This window comes from Mobula hypostoma, chromosome 3 (genome assembly GCF_963921235.1).
Source record: "Mobula hypostoma chromosome 3, sMobHyp1.1, whole genome shotgun sequence".
Lineage (NCBI taxonomy): Eukaryota > Metazoa > Chordata > Chondrichthyes > Myliobatiformes > Myliobatidae > Mobula > Mobula hypostoma.
In genome coordinates this window covers 10127801-10151910 of record NC_086099.1, presented here as the reverse complement: position 1 = coordinate 10151910, position 24110 = coordinate 10127801, and the positions used below count along the sequence as shown (strand labels likewise).

The 24110-nt window shown below is 46.1% G+C and overlaps 1 protein-coding gene across 4 annotated transcripts in view; it reads right to left on the bottom strand.

The window, feature by feature from the left end:
- c3h18orf54 (chromosome 3 C18orf54 homolog) overlaps window positions 1-22512 on the bottom strand; it is a 63626-nt gene extending 41114 nt beyond the window's left edge. For 2 of the 4 annotated variants that reach the window (XM_063042633.1, XM_063042629.1), the window contains exons 1-3: window positions 22261-22512; window positions 17543-17857; window positions 5442-6287 (exon numbers count right to left, since the gene is read on the bottom strand). In XM_063042633.1, coding sequence (XP_062898703.1) covers window positions 5442-6287; window positions 17543-17857; window positions 22261-22297 — 1198 coding nt within the window. In that variant the 5' untranslated portion in view covers window positions 22298-22512. Of the gene's footprint in view, window positions 1-5441; window positions 6288-17542; window positions 17858-21967; window positions 22220-22244 lie in introns of those variants that run through there. The other 2 variants (XM_063042630.1, XM_063042631.1) reach the window with 2 other exon arrangements.
- Window positions 22513-24110: the final 1598 nt, after the last annotated feature.

Sequence of the window (24110 nt, the reverse complement as noted above, 5' to 3'; positions counted from 1 at the left end):
GATTTCCCTTCACAGAAACCATGGAGACTTTGAGTTATTTTATCATTAGTCTCCAAGTACTCTGACAAATGCTTTCTTTGACAATAAATTTAGTCTGAACTTTGAAAGTACTGATGAACAATTGTTGATAAGGTCGTAAACGAGAAATAAATTGGAGCCCATTAAAAAGGTACTTCAGAGTCTGAACTACAGGAATTATTTTTATGTTAATTAACTTGGAATCTGATTAAAGATGCCAAGTACATTAACATACAAAATAATGTGATTATCCCCATTTACTCAGCAAAGCATAAATAATTGAATTGCCATCTAGTGCCAAAGGGATATTGAAATCTCACACGCGCAGTCGCTTGTTTTCAGCATAACATTGTGGGCCGAATGGCCTGCTCCTGGGCTGTACACTTCAGAGGATCTGTCCTAGGTCAACGTGCAAGGGCAATTATGAAGAAAGTGTGGCAGCACCTCTACTTTCTTGGAAGTTTGCAAAGCTTTAGCATGTCTAAACCACTGGCAAACTTGTATAGATACGTGGTGGAGAGCATTTTGACCGGCTGACTGGTATGGAAACACCAATGGCCTTGAACAGAAAAGCCTACAAATTGTAGTGGATCCAGCCCAGTACATCACAGGTAAAACCCCCCTCGCCGTTGAGCACATCTGTACAGAGTGTGTCGCAGGAAAACAGCATCTATCATCAAGGACCTCCGTCATCCAGACCACTCTCTCTTCTCAGTACTGTAATCAGGAAGAAGGTACAGAAGCCTCAGGACCCACACCACCCAGGTTCAGGAAAAGTGATTACCCCTCAAACATCAGGCTTCCGAACCAGGAGGGATAACTTCACCCACCTCAACAGTGAACTGATTCCACAACCTACAGACTCACTTTCAAGGATTCTTCATCTCATGTTCTCTGTATTATTTGTTATTATTTGCTTTGTTTTTGTATTTGCAGTTTGTCTTCTTACACACATTTGGTTGTTTGACTGTCTTTGTGTTTAGTTTATCATTGATTCTATTGTATTTCCTTGCATTTACTGTAAATGCCCGCAAGAAAATGAATGTTAGAGTAGTATATGGTGACATATATGTACTTTAGTGTGAGCACGTGGCCAAGTGGTTAAGGCTTTGGACTAACGACCTGAAGGTAGCCGAGGTAGCGTGTTGTGTCCTTGAGCAAGGCACTTAATCTCACATTGCTCTGCGACGACACTGGTGCCAAGCTGTATGGGTCCTAATGCCCTTCCCTTGGACAACATTGGTGTCGTGGGGACTTGCAGCATGGGGAACTGATGGTTCTTCCATACAACCTTGCCCAGGCCTGCGCCCTGGAAGACTTTCCAGGCGCAGATCCATGGTCTCGTAAGACTAACGGATGCGTTTAATATGTAGTTTAACAATAAACTTACTTTGAAATTTGAAAGTACTGATGAACAATTGTTGAAAAGATCGTGAGAAATAAATTGGAGCCGATTAAAAAGATATATCAGAGTCTGAACTACAAGAATTATTTTATGTTAATTAATGTGGAATTTGATTGATCATGCCAAGATAATTAACATACCAAATAACGGGATTATCCTCTTTACTCAGCAAACGCAGAGCAAGAATAATTAAATTGCCATCTACTGCCAAGGGGATATTATAATCTCAGGTGCAGTCACTGTTACGTTTGGCACAACACTGTGGGCTGAAAGGCCAGTTCCTGTGCTTTTCAGAGGATGGTATCCTGGGTCCAGCACGTAATGTTGTTATGAAGAAAGCATGACAGCGCCTCTACTTTCTTATACGTTGGCAAAGATTCGGCATGTCATCTAAAACTTCAACCAACTTTTACAGATACGCTATGGAAAATATATCTGATTAAAGATGCCACATTAATTAACTGATAAAATAATATGTTTATTCCATCCACTGATCAAACATAATGCAAAAATAATTCAATTGCCATCCACTGACAAAGGGACATGATAATCCCACCAATGCATTCGCTCTATTTACATTGGTGTCACCCCGGATAAAAGTTCATTTATAGAACACAGGCCCAGTTTGTCTTTGTTCAAGGTTGGGGAGTCTAAAGCCAGAGGAGATAGGTTTGAAGTGAGTGGGGGAAAAGTTAAAGGGTATCTGAGGGACAGGCTTTTCTCGCAAGCACTGATGGGTCAATAGAACGAGTTGCCACTGGAAGTGGTAGAGATGGCACAATCATGGCTAGGAAAGGAATAGAGGGATATGGGATAAATGCTGGAAAATGGGATTACTGTATCACACACTGGGCGCCATGTAGCGTAGTAGTTGGCACACGCTAATGGAGCTCGGGGTGTTCCGGAATTCAGAGTTCAATTCTAGCACCGTTCTATAGGGAGTCTCTGTACGTTCTCACTGTGAAAAGACACGGGGCAGGTTAATTGGTCACTGTAAATTGTGCTGTGATTAGGTTGGGTTAATCAGGGTTGTCGGGGGCTGTTGGGGTGGTGATTAGGTTGGGTTAATCAGGGTTGTCGGGGGCTGTTGGGGTGGTGATTAGGTTGGGTTAATCAGGGTTGTCGGGGTTGTTGGGGTGGTGATTAGGTTGGGTTAATCAGGGTTGTCGGGGGCTGTTGGGGTGGTGATTAGGTTGGGTTAATCAGGGTTGTCGGGGGCTGTTGGGGTGGTGATTAGGTTGGGTTAATCAGGGTTGTCGGGGGCTGTTGGGGTGGTGATTAGGTTGGGTTAATCAGGGTTGTCGGGGGCTGTTGGGGTGGTGTAGCTCAAGGGGCTGGAAAGGCCTACTCCATGCTGAGTCGCTAAATCAATAAAAAAAATGCTGGAGGAATTCAGCAGGTCAGACAGCATCCACGGAGAGGAATAAAGATTTAACTTTTCAGGCCAAGACCCTTCGTCAGGATTGGAAAGGAAGGGAGAAGAAGGGAATACAGGCTGGAAGGTGATTGGTGAGATCAGGTGAGGTGGTGGGGGGGAGGAATACAGGCTGGAAGGTGACTGGTGAGATCAGGTGAGGTGGTGGGAGGAATACAGGCTGGAAGGTGATTGGTGAGATCAGGTGAGGTGGTGGGGGGGGAGGAATACAGGCTGGAAGGTGACTGGTGAGATCAGGTGAGGTGGAAGGTTGGTGGGGGGAGGAATACAGGCTGGAAGGTGACTGGTGAGATCAGGTGAGGTGGAAGGTTGGTGGGGGGAGGAATACAGGCTGGAAGGTGACTGGTGAGATCAGGTGAGGTGGAAGGTTGGTGGGGGGAGGAATACAGGCTGGAAGGTGACTGGTGAGATCAGGTGAGGTGGAAGGTTGGTGGGGGGAGGAATACAGACTGGAAGGTGACTGGTGAGATCAGGTGAGGTGGAAGGTTGGTGGGGGGAGGAATACAGGCTGGAAGGTGACTGGTGAGATCAGGTGAGGTGGAAGGTTGGTGGGGGGAGGAATACAGGCTGGAAGGTGACTGGTGAGATCAGGTGAGGTGGAAGGTTGGTGGTGGGAGGAATACAGGCTGGAAGGTGATTGGTGAGATCAGGTGAGGTGGAAGGTTGGTGGGGGGAGGAATACAGGCTGGAAGGTGACTGGTGAGATCAGGTGAGGTGGTGGGGGGGGAGGAATACAGGCTGGAAGGTGACTGGTGAGATCAGGTGAGGTGGTGGGAGGTGGGGGAGGAATACAGGCTGGAAGGTGACTGGTGAGATCAGGTGAGGTGGTGGGAGGTATACAGGCTGGAAGGTGACTGGTGAGATCAGGTGAGGTGGTGGGGGGGAGGAATACAGGCTGGAAGGTGACTGGTGAGATCAGGTGAGGTAGTGGGGGGGAGGAATACAGGCTGGAAGGTGATTGGTGAGATCAGGTGAGGTGCTGGGAGGTGGGGGAGGAATACAGGCTGGAAGGTGATTGGTGAGATCAGGTGAGGTGGTGGGAGGAGGAATACAGGCTGGAAGGTGATTGGTGAGATCAGGTGAGGTGGTGGGGGGGAGGAATACAGGCTGGAAGGTGATTGGTGAGATCAGGTGAGGTGGTGGGGGGGAGGAATACAGGCTGGAAGGTGACTGGTGAGATCAGGTGAGGTGGTGGGGGGGAGGAATACAGGCTGGAAGGTGACTGGTGAGATCAGGTGAGGTGGTGGGGGGAGGAATACAGGCTGGAAGGTGATTGGTGAGATCAGGTGAGGTGGTGGGGGGAGGAATACAGGCTGGAAGGTGATTGGTGAGATCAGGTGAGGTGGTGGGGGGGAGGAATACAGGCTGGAAGGTGACTGGTGAGATCAGGTGAGGTGGTGGGGGGAGGAATACAGGCTGGAAGGTGATTGGTGAGATCAGGTGAGGTGGTGGGAGGTGGGGGAGGAATACAGACTGGAAGGTGACTGGTGAGATCAGGTGAGGTGGAAGGTTGGTGGGGGGAGGAATACAGGCTGGAAGATGACTGGTGAGATCAGGTGAGATGGTGGGAGGTGGGTGAGGAATACAGGCTGGAAGGTGATTGGTGAGATCAGGTGAAGTGGAAGGTTGGTGGGGGGAGGAATACAGGCTGGAAGGTGACTGGTGAGATCAGGTGAGGTGGTGGGAGGTGGGGGAGGAATACAGGCTGGAAGGTGATTGGTGAGATCAGGTGAGGTGGGTGGAGGGGGAAGGAATACAGGCTGGAAGGTGATCGGTGAGGTCAGGTGGGGGGGAAGAGGAGGGATGAAATAAAAAGTGGATAGGTGAAAGAGGTGAAGGGGTCTAGAAGAAGGAATCTGTTAGGAGAGGACAGTGAACCATGAAAGAAAAGGAAGGAGGAGGGGCACCAAAGGGACATGATGAGCAGGTGAGAAGGGTGAGCGGGTAACCAGAATGGGGAATGGAAAAACAGAGAGAAGGGGGAAGGGGAAAAATTACTGGAAGTTAAGAGTAAACAATATTCATGCCCTTAAGGAATATGAAGTATTGCTCCTCCGACCCGAGTGTGGCAGCAGACATACTGTAGATGTTACCTGACTCACTGAATTCCTCCAGCACTGTGTGTGTGTGTGTGTGTGTGTGTGTGTGTGTGTGTGTGTGTGTGTGTGTGTGTGTGTTACTAAGTGCCACCATCTCTCAAATCTCTTGAGTCTGAGTTTAGTGTAGACAGGCATCACCACCAGCACAGACATATTTGATTGTATGTCTAGACGACCTTATTTATTTAGAGATGCAGCACGGAACAGGCCACCAAGCAGCTCCACACAGCAACTCACCTATTTAACCATAGCCTAAACACAGGACAGTTTGCAATAACCAGTTAACCTACTAACCTGTATGTCTTTGGAAGGTGGGAGGAAATCGGAGCACCCGGAGGAAACACGTGGACACACGGGAAGGAATGTACACACTTGCTTAAGGAGGATGCCAGAATTGAACTCCCAACTCCAACGGTGCAAGCTGTAATAGCATTGAACGAACCACTACACTACGGTGGCACCCCCATGTTGCAGATTACTATACCTCTGAAAGGTTGAGCGCAGCAAGAAGCCTCCAACTCTTCAGTACAACCATGGTGTCTTGGTGTCCTGTGCCAAGAGGCACATGTCCCTGGGTCTGTATGGACATGAAATGGTTGGTCCTCACTGCGTGAATAATGGGCGAAATGTTCGTGCTCCGGCGTTCCTTTATCAGCACTGGAGCGTAATTTGGGATCTTCCAGCCTAGTCCCGCACGGAATTCCCCATGGATACAGCCTTCCATTCAGAGGATCTAGCCCACTTAAATCGGAGCCCAGATCACAGTCCTGAAGCCAGCCGGGATACCTCAGCTCTGGCACGCTAGTTATCCCAGAGACGCCCAGCTCAGATTTCTGGCTGGTCAGCCACCTTGGATAACTCTGCCTGGACAGAGTGTTAAACCTGCGGTCTCTAAGTCCACAATCTTCCACAGAAGAGGCTCCTGGAATGAAGGAGGCCTTGCACTCATCTCCCTTGCTTGGCCCTCTCTTGGGACATACGAGTTGGAAAGGTTTGAGACGAGCATTCCAGTTTGATAGCCCATCACCAGCTCTCCCAGAAAACTGTGCAAAGTCATCATCCTTCCTGCGAGGTCGGGTCTCAGAATATTCTGGAAACGGCTTTACAGAGGGGTACCAGGAGTCGCGTTTCGGATGGGATCCCCAATGCTGGTTGGCCTTTGACAAGCACTTCAGCACGGAGCTTCGGGTCAGAGGTAGGGAGCCATCCGCCGGAAGGTGCAAAAGATCATCGGTGGTGAGACTGATGAGGTCCGGATCAGTACCCATCTGCCTTCCCAAAGGTCGAACGGGAAAATCCGAATCTTTGAAGGAATGCTGCTGTGTGAAAGCTGCAAGACAACACAGTTAGTTAACAATAATTGCATTTGACTCCCTGGCTAGAAATAACAAAAATAAATCATAAACACAAAAGATTCAGTAGATGCTGGAAATTGTGAGCCTCCCTGCCTGTCTCTCTCAGTCTGTCCGCCTCCCCCTCCCTCCATCACCCCGTGTGAGGACAATAAAATAGGTAAAATTAGTGCAAATAAGTTGGTCCATGCCACGATGAGGTCACTCTCAGCAAGGAGGAGCAACACTCTCAAGGGAACCTGTCGGCATGAACATCAATTTCTCCTTCCTATCATTTTTTTTTCTCTTTCTCGCCCTTGCCCCTCTCCTTTTATTCCCTGCTGGCCTCTCACCTCTTCTTCTCAACTGCCTATCACCTCACCCTAGTGCCCCTCCTCCTTCCCTTTCTCCCATGGTCCACTTCCTCTCCTATGGGATTTCTTCTTCTCCAGCCCGTTACCTTTCCCCATACCTGGCTTTACCGATCACCTTCAAGCTTGTACAGTTGCCCTACCTCCAACCTTTCTATTCTGGAATCTCCCCCGCTTCCTTTCCAGTCCTGATGAAGGGTTTCAGCCTGAAACTTCGACTGTTTGTTTATTCATTTTCATTGACGCTGCCCGACCTGCTGAGTTCCTCCAGTACTGTGTGTGTGTATTACTCAGGATTAATGTGAGCAGTATGACTGATGATCTGTATGACCAAAGGTCCGTTTCCCTTCCTGTGTCCCTCAGTGACTCTTAACTCAGCCTTTCAGAAGGGTGACTTGATAGACATCAACAAGATCATAAGAGGCATAGGTCGAGTGGACAGTCAAAAACATTTCTTCAGGGTGGAAGTGGCTAACAAAAGGGGACATAATTTTAAGACGACTGGAGGAAAGTATAGGGGAATATCAGAGCTCATTTCTTTACACAGAGAGTGGTGGGTGTAGGGAACATCCTGCCAGGGGAGGTGGTAGAGGCAGATAAATTAGGGACTCTTAGAAAGGCACAAAGATAGAGGGTTATGTAGGAGGGAAGATGTTAAATTAGGTTATAAAGTTGGCACAAAATGGTAGGCTGAAGGGCTTGTACAGTTCTGTACTGTAACGTTCTATGTTGTTTCATTTGTCTGCGAGGAGGTCACCACTCTTTAGAAAACAATGAAACTTGCATACTGCACGAAGCCGTTTGTGAAGTAGAGAGAATTGGCAGGCAACTACTCACACAGCCAACAAGGCAGCTTTAGTCATAGAACACTACAGCAAAGAAAAAGGCCCATCAAATCAGTGCCAAACTGTTATTCTGCCTCGTCCCATCGACCCACACCTTGATTACAACTCTCCATTCACTTTCCATCCAAATTTCTCTTAAATGGTGAAATCAAACCTGAATCCACCACCTCTGCTGGCAGCTCGTTCCGCACCCTCACCATCCTTTGAGTGAAGAAGTTCCCCCTCAGGTTCCCCTTAAATATTTCACCTTTCACCCAATCTATGATTAATTCTGTCCCTATACACACTAATGCATCTGAGTGACTGAAGGGCATTCATCACCTGTAAGTAACAGGTCACTTCTTCCTCATTCCAAAGATTTGAAGTACATTTATTATCAAAGTATGTATACAGAACACAACTCTGAGATTCCGCCTCCCGTAGGCTGCCACAAAACAAAGAACGGTTCATGAAAACATCAAACACTCAAGGCACAATAAAAGAACAAATTATGCAAACAGCAAAAAGCAAGTGAACAGCACGTACAGTGTCTACAAAAAGTATTCACACCTGTTGGAAGTCTTCATGTTTTATTGTTTTACAACACTGAATTACAGTAGAACTAACTTGGTTTTTTGACACTGATTAACAGAAAAGACTCTTTCATATCAAAGTGAAAACAAATTTCCACAAACTGGTCTAAATTCATTAATTACTAAACACAAAATAATTGATGGCATAATTACTCATTCCCACCAAGTCAGTATTTAATAGATGCACCTTTAGCAGCAATTACAGGCTTGAGTCTGTTTGGATAGGTCTCTATCAGCTTTGCACATCTGGAAACTGCATTTTTTTCCCCCTATTTTTCTTTATAAAACTGCTCAAGCTCTGTCAAATTCCATGGGGATCATGAATGAACAGCCCTTTGCAAGTCCGGCCACTAATTCTGAATTAGATTGAGTATGTTCTGGAGTCCGACTTGGCCACTCCAGGACATTAGCTTTGTTTTTAAGCCATTCCTGTGTAGCTTTGGCTTTATGCTTGGGGTCACTGACTTGCTGGAAAACAAATCTTCTCTCAAGTCGCAGTTCTCTTGCAGACTGCATCAAGTTTTCCTCCAGGATTTCCCTGTATTTCGCTGCATACACTTTACCCTCTACCTTCACAAGTCTTCCAGCACCTGCCGCAGTGAAATATCCCCACAGCATGATGCAGCTGCCACCATGCTTCACGATAGGGATGGTGAGTTTTTGATAATGTGCGTGCTTGGTTTACACCAAACGTAGCATTTATTCTGATGGCCGAAAGCTCAATTTTGGTTTCATCAGACCACAGTAACTTCTTCCAGCTGATTTCAGAGTCTCCGACATGTCTTCTGGCAAACTCTAGCCGATATTTCATGTGAGTTTTTTTCCCCAACAGTGGCTTTCTCTTTGCCACTCTTCCATAAAGCTGTGACTGGTGAAGCACCTGGACAACAGTTGTATACACAGTCTCTCCCATCCCAGCCACTGAAGCTTGTAACTCTTCCAAAGTTGTCATAAGTCTCTTGGTGGCCTCCCTCACTAGTCCCCTTCTTGCACAGTCACTCAGTTTTTGAGGACAGCCTGCTCTAAGCAGATTTATAGCCGTGCCATATTCTTTCCATTTCTTGATGATTGACTTAACTGTACTCCAGGGGATATTCAGTGACTTGGAAATTTTCTTGTATCCATCTCCAGACTTGTGCTTTTCAATAACCTTTCTGCAGAGTTGCCTGGAGTGCTCTTTTGTCTTCAAGGTGTAGTTTTTGCCAGGATACTGATTCACCAGCAGTTGGACCTTCCAGATACAGGTGTATTTTGACAATCAATTGAAACACCTTGACTCCACACAGGTGATCTCCATTTAACTAATTATGTGACTTCTAAAGCCAATTGGCGGAACCAGTGATGAATTGCTGTGTCATATTAATGGGGGTGAATACTTATGCAATCAATTATTTTGTGTTTTATATTTGTAATTGAGGAGTTCTCATTACAAGCTAAGAAATCAAGGACTCACAACCAGATAGGGTTCAAAGTGGGCCGCCAACTCAGCCCTAGACTAGGCAGTGAGCTCCCTGCAAATGAGAGACATCATCAATAACCCATGCCTGGGACGGCAAGGCCTCAGCTCTACAAACTTCCACTGACGGGGGACAGCAAGTGCAAGGGACAGGTGTGACATGGTCCAGGCACAGATGCGGAACCGTGAGGACAAAAGACGGGTATTGAAGTCAGTGGAGTCAGGGTCATATGGTGCCCGGATGAAATAGGATCTTCCCAAGCACAAGCTCAGTTGGGCAGAGCTTTGGAGAATGGGGCCCTTCTGCATCCCTCTGCTCCTGCAGCGCGTGTACGACACTCTCCCTACACCATCACAGATGCACACGAGGGCTGAGAGGACCCCAGCTGCAAGCCTGGTGGTCAGCGGGGCTCACTGAAACGCATACTGTCAGGATGCAAAACAGCTTTAACACAACAACAGTATAGATGGCGTCACAACAAGCCCCTGCTGTCCCTTGCTGACACACTGGAGCGGGAGAGGTGTAAAAAGAGACCAGCTGGCAGAGAGACAAACAGAGCAGTCAATTTCATCAAGGAGAGGACCACGCCAATCATATCAAAGAGGCCTAAATCCAGTCTGCTGCAAACTGCCACATCATAGGAGATGAGGGTCAATATGGGGAGGAAGCTGGAGTTCCCATAGGTGGTGCAAACCACACTTCAACCGGACATCGCACTGTGGTCCACCGAAGACAAGAGATCATCCTGGTGGAGCTCACGAGGAAAGGAGGAAGGATGTGAGGAGGCTCATGAGAGGAAGCCCCTGAAGTACCAGTCCTCAGTCCAGGAGTGCAGGGACAAAGGATGGCAGGTGTGGTTATTCCTCAAGGATATCAGCTGTCCAGGGTTCCCGGCAAGGTTGGCGTGGAGGTTGATGTCTGCGCTAGGCCTTGATGAAAAGAGCAAGAACAAAGCAGCTCACAGGATGTGGGGGCGGGAGCAGAAAGTTCCTCTTGCTGGGTATGGAGCAGGCGAGAGGAGTTGAGCTGGAAGTCAGGAGCAGATGGGCACCACTGCTGACCCGTCAACTGGAGAGTGTCGTGGTTGAGGGTTGAAACACTCTATGAAGGTTGGGCACCACCTAACGACATCTGTTCCTGGCCAAAGGTTACGGTTACCTCATCATGTAACTTGAAAGAGCACCCTGGTGTATGCTGCAAGTAGGGTTGCCAACTGTCCCATATTAGCCGGGACACCCCGTATATTGGGCTAAAATGGTTTGTCCCATACGGGACTGCCCTTGTCCTGTATTTCCCCCGTTAAGGTAGAGCGCTCCCATGAAACTGTTCGTAGGCCGAAATGGCGTAAAGCGCAGAAGCAATTACCATTAATTTATATGGAAAAAATTTTTGAGTGTTCCCAGACCCAAAAAATAACCTACCAAATCATACCAATAACACACAAAACCTAAAATAACACTAACATATAGTAAAAGCAGAAATGATATGATAAATACACAGCCTATATAAAGTAGAAATAATGTATGTATAGTGTATCAGAATCGGGAAGATTAAGCCAAAACCCATTTGTAGAAAAAAAATCAGCACGTACACGCATGCGCACACAGGTGCCCGAGCAAGGCTTCGTGGTCATGGTAGTCTTTCTCGGGGGTAAACACAAGTGTCCCATATTTGACTGCTACTTTTGTCCCTTATTTGGGAGTGAGGAAGTTGGCGACCCTAGATGCAAGCGAGATCTTTTTGCAGCGATCTGTTTTCACTTTGACACAAAAGAGTCTTTTTCTGTTGATCAGAGCCAAAAAAAGCCAACTTGAATCCACTGTGATTCAGTGTTGTAAAAGAATAAAACATGAATACTTCTGGGGAGGGGGTGGTTAATACTTTTTATAGGGACTGTAAAATATCAAACATCAAATCAGCAGTCCAGTAGTATTCAGTATAGTTCCATTCAGCACTGTGCTGCAAGCCCGCTGCAGGCTGCGGGCCATTTTTCACCGAAGCGCCCAAGTCCACATCAATCATCCCAAACAAACTGCTCAAAAACAGCAAACAGAATCCAGGCACACATGCAACATGAACCTCAAAGTCCTCCAACACGAGTCCACAGCCCTGCCGATCAATCCTTGCAACATGGAACCCAAGACTCCTGCACTTCCCTCAGCCACTGAGAGGGAGAGGAAGAGTGATCAAATACAGGCAGACGGCACCAAACATAGAAACATAGAAAATAGGTGCAGTAGGCCATTCAGCCCTTCAAGCCTGCACCGCCATTCAGTATGATCATGGCTGATCATCCAACTCAGAACCCTGCACCAGCCTTCCCTCCATACCCCCTGATCCCTATAGCCACAAGGGCCATATCTAACTCCCTCTTAAATATAGCCAATGAACTGGCCTCAACTGTTTCCTGTGGCAGAGAATTCCACAGATTCACCACTCTCCGTGTGAAGAAGTTTTTCCTAATCTCGGTCCTAAAAGGCTTCCCTTTTATCCTCAAACTGTGACCCCTGATTCTGGACTTCCCCAACATCGGGAACAATCTTCCTGCATTTAGCCTGTCCAATCCCTTTAGGATTTTATACGTTTCAATAAGATCCCCCCTCAATCTTCTAAATTTCAATGAGTATAAGCCTAGTTCATCCAGTCTTTCATCATATGAAAGTCCTGCCATCCCAGGAATCAATCTGCTGAACCTTCTTTGTACTCCCTCTATGGCAAGGATGTCTTTAGGGGATTAGGGACCAAAACTGCACACAATACTCCAGGTGTGGTCTCACCAAGGCCTTGTACAACTGCAGTAGTACCTCCCTGCTCCTGTACTCGAATCCTCTCGCTATAAATGCCAGCATACCATTCGCCTTTTTCACCGCCTGCTGTACCTGCATGCCCACTTTCAATGACTGGTGTATAATGACACCCAGATCTCGTTGCACCTCCCCATTTCCTAATCGGCCACCATTCAGATAATAATCTGTTTTCCTGTTTTTGCCACCAAAGTGGATAACCTCACATTTATCCACATTAAATTGCATCTGCCATGAATTTGCCCACTCACCTAACCTATCCAAGTCACCCTGCATCCTCTTAGCATCCTCCTCACAGCTAACACTGCCGCCCAGCTTCGTGTCATCCGCAAACTTGGAGATGCTGCATTTAATTCCCTCAGCCAAGTCATTAATATATATTGTAAACAACTGGGGTCCCAGCACTGAGCCTTGCGATACCCCACTAGTCACTGTCTACCATTCTGAAAAGGTCCCGTTTATTCCCACTCTTTGCTTCCTGTCTGCTAACCAATTCTCCACCCACACCAAGACCTTACCCCCAATACCATGTGCTTTAAGTTTGCACACTAATCTCTTGTGTGGGACCTTGTCAAAAGCCTTTTGAAAATCCAAATATACCACATCCACTGGTTCTCCCCTATCCACTCTACTAGTTACATCCTCAAAAAATTCTATGAGATTCGTCAGACATGATTTTCCTTTCACAAATCCATGCTGACTTTGTCCGATGATTTCACCGCATTCCAAATGTGCTGTTATCACATCCTTGATAACTGACTCCAGCAGTTTCCCCACCACCGATGTTAGGCTAACCGGTCTATAATTCCCCAGTTTCTCTCTCCCTCCTTTTTTAAAAAGTGGGGTTACATTAGCCACTCTCCAATCCTCAGGAACTAGTTCAGAATCTGAAGTGTTTTGAAAAATTATCACTAATGCATCCACTATTTCTTGGGCTATTTCCTTAAGCACTCTGGGATGCAGCCCATCTGGCCCTGGGGATTTATCTGCCTTTAATCCCTTCAATTTACCTAACACCACTTCCCTATTAACATGTATTTCCCTCAGTTCCTCCATCTCACTGGACCCTCTGTCCCCTACTATTTCCAGAAGATTATTTATGTCCTCCTTAGTGAAGACAGAACCAAAGTAATTATTCAATTGGTCTGCCATGTCCTTGCTCCCCATAATCAATTCATCTGTTTCTGTCTGTAGGGGACCTACATTTGTCTTAACCAATCTTCTTCTTTTCACATATCTATAAAAGCTTTTACAGTCAGTTTTTATGTTCCCTGCCAGTTTTCTCTCATAATCTTTTTTCCCCTTCCTAATTAAGCCCTTTGTCCTCCTCTGCTGAACTCTGAATTTCTCCCAGTCCTCAGGTGAGCCACTTTCTCTGGCTAATTTGTATGCTTCTTCTTTGGAATTGATACAATCCCTAATTTCTCTTGTCAGCCACAGGTGCACTACCTTCCTTGATTTATTCTTTTGCCAAACTGGGATGAACAATTGTTGTAGTTCATCCATGCGGTCTTGAAATGCTTGCCATTGCATATCCACCGTCAACCCTTTAAGTGTCATTTGCCAGTCTATCTTAGCTAATTCACGTCTCATACCTTCTTTAAGTTCAGAACCTTTGTTTCTGAATTAACTATGTCACTCTCCATCTTAATGAAGAATTCCACCATATTATGGTCACTCTTACCCAAGGGGCCTCTCACGACAAGGTTGCTAATTAACTCTTCCTCATTGCTCAATACCCAGTCTAGAATAGCCTGCTCTCTAGTTGGTTCCTCGGCATGTTGGTTCAAAAAACCATCCAACATACATTCCAAGAAATCCTCTTCCTCAGCACACTAACCAATTTGGTTCACCCAATCTATATGTAGATTGAAGCCAGCCATTATAACTGCTGTTCCTTTATTGCACACATTTCTAATTTCCTGTTTAATACCGTCCCCAACCTCACTACTACTGTTAGGTGGCCTGTACACAACTCCCACCAGCATTTTCTGCCCCTTAGTGTTATGCAGCTCTACCCATATCGATTCCACATCCTCCCGGCTAATGCCCTTCCTTTCTATTGCGTTAATCTCCTCTCTAACCAGCAATGCTACCTGATTCGAACCCGGGAACCTCCATTCCAGAGTCCGGCACTGATGTCATTGCGCCACCAGCCGGCCCTCATTGATTCTATTATGCTTATTTGTAGTTCCTGTGAATGCCCACAAGAAAATAAATCTCAGGATTGTATACGGTGACATATCTGTACTTTAGTAATAAATTTACTTGAACTTTGACTTTAAAAGAAGGAACTACTTTAGGATCTATTCTAACCACAGCCTGATTGGTCTTTTGAAGTTTTCCTTGAAGTTCTTTCATTTTTGTTAAAATAACCGAAAAATATAGTACTACGCAAAAGTCTTAGGCACCCTTGTTATATACATGTGCTTAAGACTTTTGCACAGTACTGTAGTTGTCAACATGGAGTGGAGAGTTTGTAAATCTGGTGGGAGCACAATATGTTAGGAATGGCGAGAGTGGAGAGCTGCAGGAGGGGTGTGGGACAGGTGGCAAAGATGGAGTGCCAGGGACAAGGGGGTGGACACACCAGCCCTGAGACATCAGGCAAGGTCATTTGGTTCCAAACAATTGGTTTATTGATCATTACAGAATGTCTCTCTGGTGGTTCATGCTCCCTCCCCTCTCCCTTCACCATTTCCCAACCATGATTCCCCTCTCTCTGCCCCTTCCCACTCTCAGGCTACGTCCACACGAGACCGGATAATTTTGAAAACGCCGGTTTCGAGTAAAAAGGACAGGCGTCCACACTAGGTGTATTTCAAAATATCTCTGTCCACACCAAAACACATATTTGGGCGAATCTACTCCTACTGGGCATGCAAAGACACATCTACGGTAAGCAAGCGAAGAGGAAACAGTATAATATTTACAGTTCCACAGCGGCATTGTGCTATTTCCATTGGTCAAAGACTAGAGTACCTACAACAACAGCGAAAGAAAGTTTTCAAAAATGTCTTCAAGCAGACCAGACTTCTTCGTTTAGACAGACAATGAAGTCGAGCTGCTTCTGCGAGTTACAAACAACTACAAAGTCAGCAAAGCAGTGGAGAACGTGGAGGGAGACGTTTAACTCCAGACAAGCTATTAACGTAGACAATAAAGTAAACAACACACGCATGAAGCCGTCCTCTACCCAAGATCAACAAGTGAGTGGAATCCTCTGCCGCCAGGCCTGCACAGTATTTCTGATATTAATATTTTTAAAGATAGACTCAATCAAATCAATTTAGGGGATCTAGTTAAAAAAGATCACTTTACAATTTAACTCTCACGCCGTTTACAACAGCTGTTATAACAGCCGTCTGGCAGTGCTTGCGCAGTACCAAGCAGAAGCAGAAAACGCATTGTTGTTGTGGTGTTGTCATGACGTTTCAAAATCTCTCCGTTTACCCCGTCCACACTACAACACAAAATAATCGTTTTCAAATTTACACACTCTGGAGAGTGTTTTTGAAAATCTCCATTTTTGGGGGATGAAAACGCCGTTTCAGTGTGGAGGGACGGTCAAAACAAAGAGAAAAGGCTTTGTTTTCAAAATTAGCCTGCGTAGTGTGGACGTAGCCTCAGTCCACAGTAGATATATATAAGATTTGTGCACAGGACTGTCGTTTGTATTCACATACTGCCTTGTATAGTCTCAAAAGACTCCAAGATTATTACAGCCTAAGGACATACGTGTGTAGTCACCTGTTATATTGGAAATGTAAGAGTGTTTCTAATTATTTCTGGTTACTGATGGTGTTATCTTATTCATGTTACATTAAGTTATGTGAGAATTCTGCAACAATCCACTTCTCTATTGATTTTGAAAACACAAGGACAACAGGAACAAGGAGAGACAGAATTAACTAAAGATAGAAGGTAGAACAGAGCAGCACAGGCCTTTCCGCTCACAATGTTGTGCTAAACCTTTAACCTACCCTAAGATCAACCTAACCCTTCCCTTCCATATAGTCCTCCATTTCCTTCCATCCACGCACCTAGAAGTCTCTTAAATGTCCTTAATGTATCTGCCTCTACCTCTGACATGGGGGTTCCATGCATCCACCACTCTGTGTCAAGAACCTATCTTTAACATCTCCCTCTACATTTTCCTTCAATCACCTTAAAGTTACGCCCCCTCATATTAGCTATTTCTGCCTTAGGAAAAAGTCTCTGGCTATTCACTCTATGTCTCTCATCATCTTGTACTCCTCTATCAACACCTCTCATCCTTCTTCACTCCAAAGAGAAAAGCCCTAGCTCGCTCAACCTTTCCTCATGATTATGAAGACACATAGTCCTCTTTTATTGTCATTTAGTAATGCATGTATTAAAAAATGATACATTATTTCCTCCAGTGTGACATCACAAAACACAGGACAAATTAGACTTAAAAAACTGACAAAACCATATAATTATACATATAGTTACAACAGTGCACAATACCATAACTTGATGAAGAAATCCGTGAGCACAGTAAAGTTCAAAGTCTCTCAAATGTCCCACATCTCACGCAGACGGGAGAAGGAAGAAAAATTCTCCCTGCCGTGCCGACCACAATCCGACTCTGAGTCATCCGAAAACTTCGAGCTCTGATCAGCTCTCCGACACCGAGTACTGAGCGCCATCTCTGTCCAAGGGATTCGACCTCTTTCTCGGTCGCCAAAAGCAGGAAAGGCCGGGGATTTTGAGGCCTACCCTCCGAAAGATTCCCGACCGCGCAGTAACGACAGCAGCGAATGGGCGTTTCAGAAATTTTTCCAGATGTTCCTCTGTGCTTTCACGTCCATTCTCCATCAAATCAGAATTGTTCACGGCCCCTATTTAACGGATACAATATCATTTTCACCGGAGAGCTGGGCACATGCGACGCGCTGCCATCTTCTCCTCTGCCAAGACATGCTCTCCAGTCCAGGCAACATCTCGGTAAATTTCCTCTGCACCCTCTCTAAAGTTTCCACATCCTTCCTATAAGGAGGTGACCAGAACTGAACACAATAGTCCAACTGTGGTCTAACCAGAGTTTTACAGAGATGCAACATTCCCTCACGGCTCATGTACTCGATCCCCCGATTAATGAAGGCCAACACACCACTTGCCTTCGTAACAACCCTATCAACTTGATGTGGTCCATTCAGGATGAGAGAAAAACATTCTTACCTTCTCTTCCATTGTGTGCAGAAGTAGAAAACAGTTTGGAGCTGCTTCCCAAACGCAGTTTGTTTGCATGTTCCTTTGGGGAGGTCAGCTTCTTTTCAAAACTGTCAATATAAGCTTCCAGAGCCTTAGATGCTGACTGGTAAGTTTTCCCTCGGTAGAGAACGGAGCCGGGAAATTGGCGGGAGCCATAGGAATGATGGCCACTCCGGTGGGCAGTGCTGGTTAACAATGCAGACAGACCAGTGTCAGAAGACTGGAAGGATAGTCCATTGTTCATGATGTTCCTCGTCATTACATCTTGCAACGATATCTCACCTTGACACACAAAAATAAAACAAAGATGTTGCAAAACACAATACTTAGTGATATAGCACGGTAGCCTAATGAGCCCGCGCCACCCAATTACGTCCTAATTTGTAAGTGTTTGGAATGTGGGAGGAAACCAGAGCACCTGGAGAAAAACCTATGCGGTCACAGAGAAAACATTCACACTCCTTACTGACAGTGGTGGAATTGAACCTGGGTCGGTGGCAATGTAATAGCGTTAATCTAACCGCTATGCCACCATGCCGGTCCCAAATCCGTGTGATCCTTTCAAAAAGCATTTTCAACAACTAAGCATTCAGTGGGAAATACCCAAATGGTATCGCGGCATAAATTAAACAAAAGGGCAGACTTATGATGTCAGCAGATGTAATGCTCCTACAAAGAGAGAAATGTAGTTAATAACTACTGTACAAATAGTCGAACAGGCAAAACATGCCATGGTCCTCAATACAGAACCTCATTTGTGACATTCACACATTGCCTTGGACACTAATGGGTTGATCGCTTCATCAAGCACCTTCAGTCTGTCTGCCACAAAAGACAGGATTTCCAGTGGCCACAATGAGGCCACACTGTTTGCAGGAGTATTCCTTCTGAGTAGCCTCCAACCTGATAGCATGAACAGTGATTTCTCTAACTTCCAGTAATTTCTCCCCTTCACTCTTTTTTCCCCATTCCCTATTCTCTCTTGCGCAATCTTTCCTCCTCACCTGCCTACTGTTTCCCTCTCGTTCCCCTCCTCCTTCCCTTTCTGTCATAGTCCACACTCCTCTCCTATCAGATGCCTTCTTCTTCAGCTCTTTCCACTTCCACCCATCACCTCCCAGCTTCTCACTTCATTCCCCTTATCATCCCCCTCCACACTAACACCTGCCAGCTTGTACTCCTTCCCCTCCCTCCCCTCACCTTCTTATTCTGGCTTCTGCCCACTTCCTTCCCATCCTGATAAAGGAACTCAGCCTGAAACTTTCACTGTTTCCTCTTTCCCATAGATGCTGCCTGACCTGCTGAGCTCCTCCAGTATTTTGTGTGTGTTGCTATACCTTCTATGCCATTGGCCCAAATTCTATAGATTCCTAGATCAATATGGCACAGATACAGGCCATTCAGCCCAACAAGTCCTGCTGATCAGCGTGCCCACCCAGCTAATCCCAATCTCCTGCATTTTCCCCATATCCCTCCAAGCCCCTCCATGTACTCCGAGTGGTACTGTTGTAACTGCCACAACCGCTCCCCCTGGCAGCTCAATGCATATACCAAGCACTCTGTATGAGAAAACTGCCCCTTTATCTTTCCCCTCTCTCCTTATATCCATGTGCCCTAGTTTTTGATCCCTTACCCGGAGGAATTGGGTGGCGGGGTAGAGAGACGTCTGTACTAAAGGTGGTGTAAGGCACTCCTTCCCTCTGCTAATCTGAAGGTCACCATTGGACAAGGTGAAGCACCAGCTTATCCCCCCAATGAAGGTCAAGTGAAGCCATGGGAACAAGTGGTGGATGGTCGGATGAGCAGCTGGTGCACATCACAAGTCCTGGTTATGCAACCACTGATGACAGGCAGACAATCTCTGAAGAGTATTGATAATGGCTGGGGTCACCTGTCTTATAATGACACTGCCCAGAAGGCAATGGCAAACCATTTCTGTAGAAAAGTTCGCCAAGTACAATCACGGTTGTGGAAAGACCATGATCGCCTGCATCATACAACACGGCACATAACGATGATGATGATGGCCCAAGGGGAAAAAGGCTGATCACCTTACGTTTCCTAGACAGTTATCAAGTTAACTTAGATCTGTTTTACGTTGATAAGCTTAGTTTTTGCTTTTATCTAAAATTGCAATTTGCCATTGCACCCTCAGAATTCTTTTTAACCACTTTCCCTTTACGCTAAATTCTCACTCTCAAAGTCGCTACATTATGTAAGTCACTTTTATTTAGCAGAATCACCTAACCGCGTCGCTGAAACCTGTGCAAAGTTCCAGAGCTTCGAGTCCCACTGGCTGAATGTAGTGTGAAGCTGGTAATTAAGATACAAGACTGGGTTGCAAAAACATTACAAGCAAAATGTGGCGTTCTGTGCTTACCAGTACTTAACCATAAAATAAATGTATGCTCAAAAAATTCCCAACTCCTACACATTCAGTGGCCACTTTATTAGGTACACCCGCTCATTAATGCAAATATCTAATCAGCCAATCATGTGGCAACAACTCAATGCATAAAATCACGCAGACAAGGTCAAGAGGTTCGGTTGTTGTTCAGACCAAAAAGGGGAAGAAATGTGATCTAAGTGACCTTGACTGAGGAATGATTGTTGGTGCCAGACAGGGTGGTTTGAGTATCTCAGAAACTGCTGATCTCCGGGGATTTCCATGCACAACAGTCTCTACAGTTTACAAAGAATGGTGAGAAGAACAGAAACAACATCCACTGGCAGCGTTCTGGGCAAAAACGACTTGTTAATGAGAGGTCAGAGGAGAATGACCAGACTGGTTCAAGCTGACAGGAAGGTGACAATCACTCAAATTATCACCTGCTTCAATAGTGGTGTGCAGAAGAGCTTTTTAGAATGAAAAACATGTCAAACCTTGAAGTGACAAACGAGAGAAAATCCGCAGATGCTGGAAATCCAAGCAACACACGAAAAATGCTGGAGGAACTCAGCAGGCCAGGCAGCATCTATGGGGAAAAACGTACAGTCGATGTTTCAGGCCCAAACTTGTCGGCAGGACCGGAGAAAAAAAGCTGAGGAGTAGATGTAAAAGGTGGGGGGACGAGAGAGAGAACCATCAGGTGTTAGGTAAAACCTGGGGTGGGGGGGGAATGAAGTAAACGGCTGAGAAGGTGATTGGTGAATCAGACAGAAGGCCATGGAAGGAAAGGGGTGGGGGGAAAGCACCAGAGGGAGGTGATGGGCAACGAGCTGAAGTGAGAGAAGGGATGGTAAATGGAGAAGGAGTGTGAGGGGGTGGGGGGATGAGAAATGGAGGAGTGTGAGGGGGTGGGGGGATGAGCAATGGAGGTGGGGGGGGTGTTGGAGGGCATTACTGGAAGTTTACAAGATCGATGTTCATGCCATCAGGTTGGAGGTTACCCACCGAATGGAATACAAGGTGTTGTTCCTCCAGTCTAAGTGTGGCCTCATCACAACAATGGACGCGGCCAAGGATGGACATATCAGAATGGGAATGTGAAGCGGAACCTTCAAGTGGATAGGCTACAGCAGCAGAAGCCGACCAGGTACCTAACAAAATGGACACTGAATATCAATATCAATATGTGCTGTGTTGTGTGATGGGAATGATCATGGTCTCATGCTTCCTCTTGGCAAATTTTTCTACAGATGCAGTTTCCCATTGCCTTCTCCTGGGCAGTGTCTTTACAAGACAGGTGACCCCAGCCACTATCAATACTCTTCAGAGATTGTCTGCCTGGCGTCGGTGGTCACATAACCTGGACTTGCGATACGCACCAGCTGCTCAGATAACCATTCACCGCTTACCTGCAGGCTAGCAAAGGGAACGAGCGCCTTACACTTCCTCTGGTAGAGACGCATCTCCATCCCGGCTGAGTGTATAAGCAGGGATATAACACGTGTTATAGCAATTGATGAATGAAGGTAGCAACAAATATATGAAGTTCAGTAAGTAAAAGAAAAAAACTGAAATTAACAATCTGAAATGAAAGTAAAATATGCTGGAAAACACTGTAAAGTAATATCTCTCAAAAGAGGAACATAATTAAACTCGACTTCAATGAAAGATTTTTGATTAGAAAGTTTAACACTGCTTCCTCTTCTACCAATGCAGTGTATTTCTAGAATCTTTTTTCACAGGGGAACCTCGTTTCTTCTTTCACTGAAGTTTTACTGGCGGTTGGCGAGGTGCATTAGCGCCGCCTGCTGAGCATCATTCAAGCACACCGAACACTTCTCCTCCGGAAGTCTTCGACCGCCGCCCCTCTCACATTTGAGTCACACATAGAAGAACCTCATTCGTTCAAGGGTACGTCCAATTAAATAGCAAACATGCAGTTGCAACTTGATTGGATGATTCGTATCTAAAAGGTGTGCTCTTTACAGTATAAATTATAATACCTGTACACCCACAATTGATCTCAAGGTATAGGGTCTTTAACAAGAGTCAGCGTCAGTTCGTTGATGACACCAGGCTAACGTGGAAGGTGCATGTGAATAAAATTCCAGAGAAGTGTAAAAATGCACCTTATGTCTGCCAACCACCATTATACTTTAGAAGTAATAATGAATTATCGATCTGGTTACTTCACATAACCTGAGTAATCCTGGGACGGAGAAGGTACCTACGGGCTGATGGACATTTAAAAAGAGAGTAACGAAGTGATAACCTCGATACCTGTCGGCACACACACCGTGCAGCCTGCTGACGGGGGCGTTTAAACAACACATGCAGTCAGAGTTTATGGCTGTTTCTGTTCCTCTAGGCCCAGCTCCCCGACCCGCGACCCACACACCGTCCGGTGCCCAGGTCCCCGCTTCTCGCCCCTCGCCTGTTCGGCTCCTGGTCTTTGGGTCTCGGGTCTCCGGCTCCCGGACGCCCTACTGCCCGCTCTTGCCTCTCGGGATCCCGGACTCCTTGTCCTTGCCCCTCCGCCTTTCTCCAAACTCCCGCCCCCAACAATTGCTACAGTTGGGTCACAAGGCGCATGCGCTCTCCGTTCCCCCGTCCCAGGATGATTACAAAACTTCTTTTGAAAAGTTGTTGCATTTTAAGAATGAGAATATTTTAGTAACTGGAACACACTTAAAATCAGAATTAGGCATGTCATGAACGTAAGAGATTTTGCAGATGCCGCTAATCCAGAGTAACACCCATAAAACGCTGGAGAAACTCAGCAGGACAGGCGGCATCCATGGGGGGGGGGGGAATAAAGTGTCGACGTTTCGGGCCGAGACCCAACACGTTGACTGTTTATTCCTCTCCACAGATGCTCCCTTGATCTGCTCAATTCCTTCAGCATTTTGTGAGTGTTACTCAAGATTTACAGCTTCCGCAGGATCTCTTGTATTCTGGTTTTGTGCGGCATGAAATTTGTTACTTTTCAGCAGCAGTACAGTATCAAAACATAAAAGTTACCATAAATTACAAAATAAAGAAATAGTGCAAAAAATAATGAGATTGTGTTTATGGACAGTTCAGAAATGCGAAGCTGGAGGAGAAGAAGAACCTGAATCTTTAAGTGTGTGTGTACCTCCTCTTTGAGGTTTGTAACGAGAAGAGGGCATGTCATATCCATCAGATATATTTATTATGTATGGGAAAGTAACACAGTGGATTCCAGTTAATTGGTGCAGCCACTTATTTGGGACAACTCTTAAAGAACATAAACTAATCGAGAGAGTAGCCAGGATTCCCTTAGTTTATTTGGGATATTAGGCCATATAATTGGTACGGGAGACTGTTGCTGAATGATTTCTAACTAGCGTCATGTCTCTGCACTTGTGCGGCTATGAGACACTAAACTGTGTTTAGAGCAAACGGTTTTTAGATAGCATCAGCTGCATGTGTTTGTGTTGAAAAAACAGTGATTTTATCACCAGTAGTTGGTGACACATTAGCTGTAAGGCATTTCAGGCTTGGAGCAACACTCACAACACGCTGCAGGAACTCAGCAGGTCGGGCAGCATCCGTGGAAATGATCAGTCAACGTTTCGGGCCAGAACCCTTCGTCAGGACTGAAGAGGGAAGGGGAAGAGGCCCTATAAAGAAGGTGGGGGAGGGTGGGAAGGAGAAGGCTGGTAGGTTCCAGGTGAAAAACCAGTAAGGGGAAAGATAAAGGGGTGGGGGAGGGGAGGCAGGGAGGGGATAGGCAGGAAAGGTGAAGAAGGAATAGAGGAAAACACAATGGGTAGTAGAGGGAGGCGAAACCATGAGGGAGGTGATAGACAGCTGGAGGAGGGGGCAGAGTGAAACAGGGATGGGGGAAAGGAGGGGGAGGGAATTACTGGAAGTTGGCGAATTCAATGTTCATGCCAAGGGGCTGGAGACTACCTAGACGGTATATGAGGTGTTGCTCCTCCAACCTGAGTTTAGCCTCATCATGGCAGTAGAGGAGGCCATGTATGGACATATCTGAATGGGAATGGGAAGCAGAGTTGAAGTGGGTGGCAACCGGGAGATCCTGTCTGTTGTGGCCAACGGAGCCGAGGCGCTTGTACTGCAGGGATTCCAGTTCCGGTTCCCTTCCTTCTTCACCTTTCC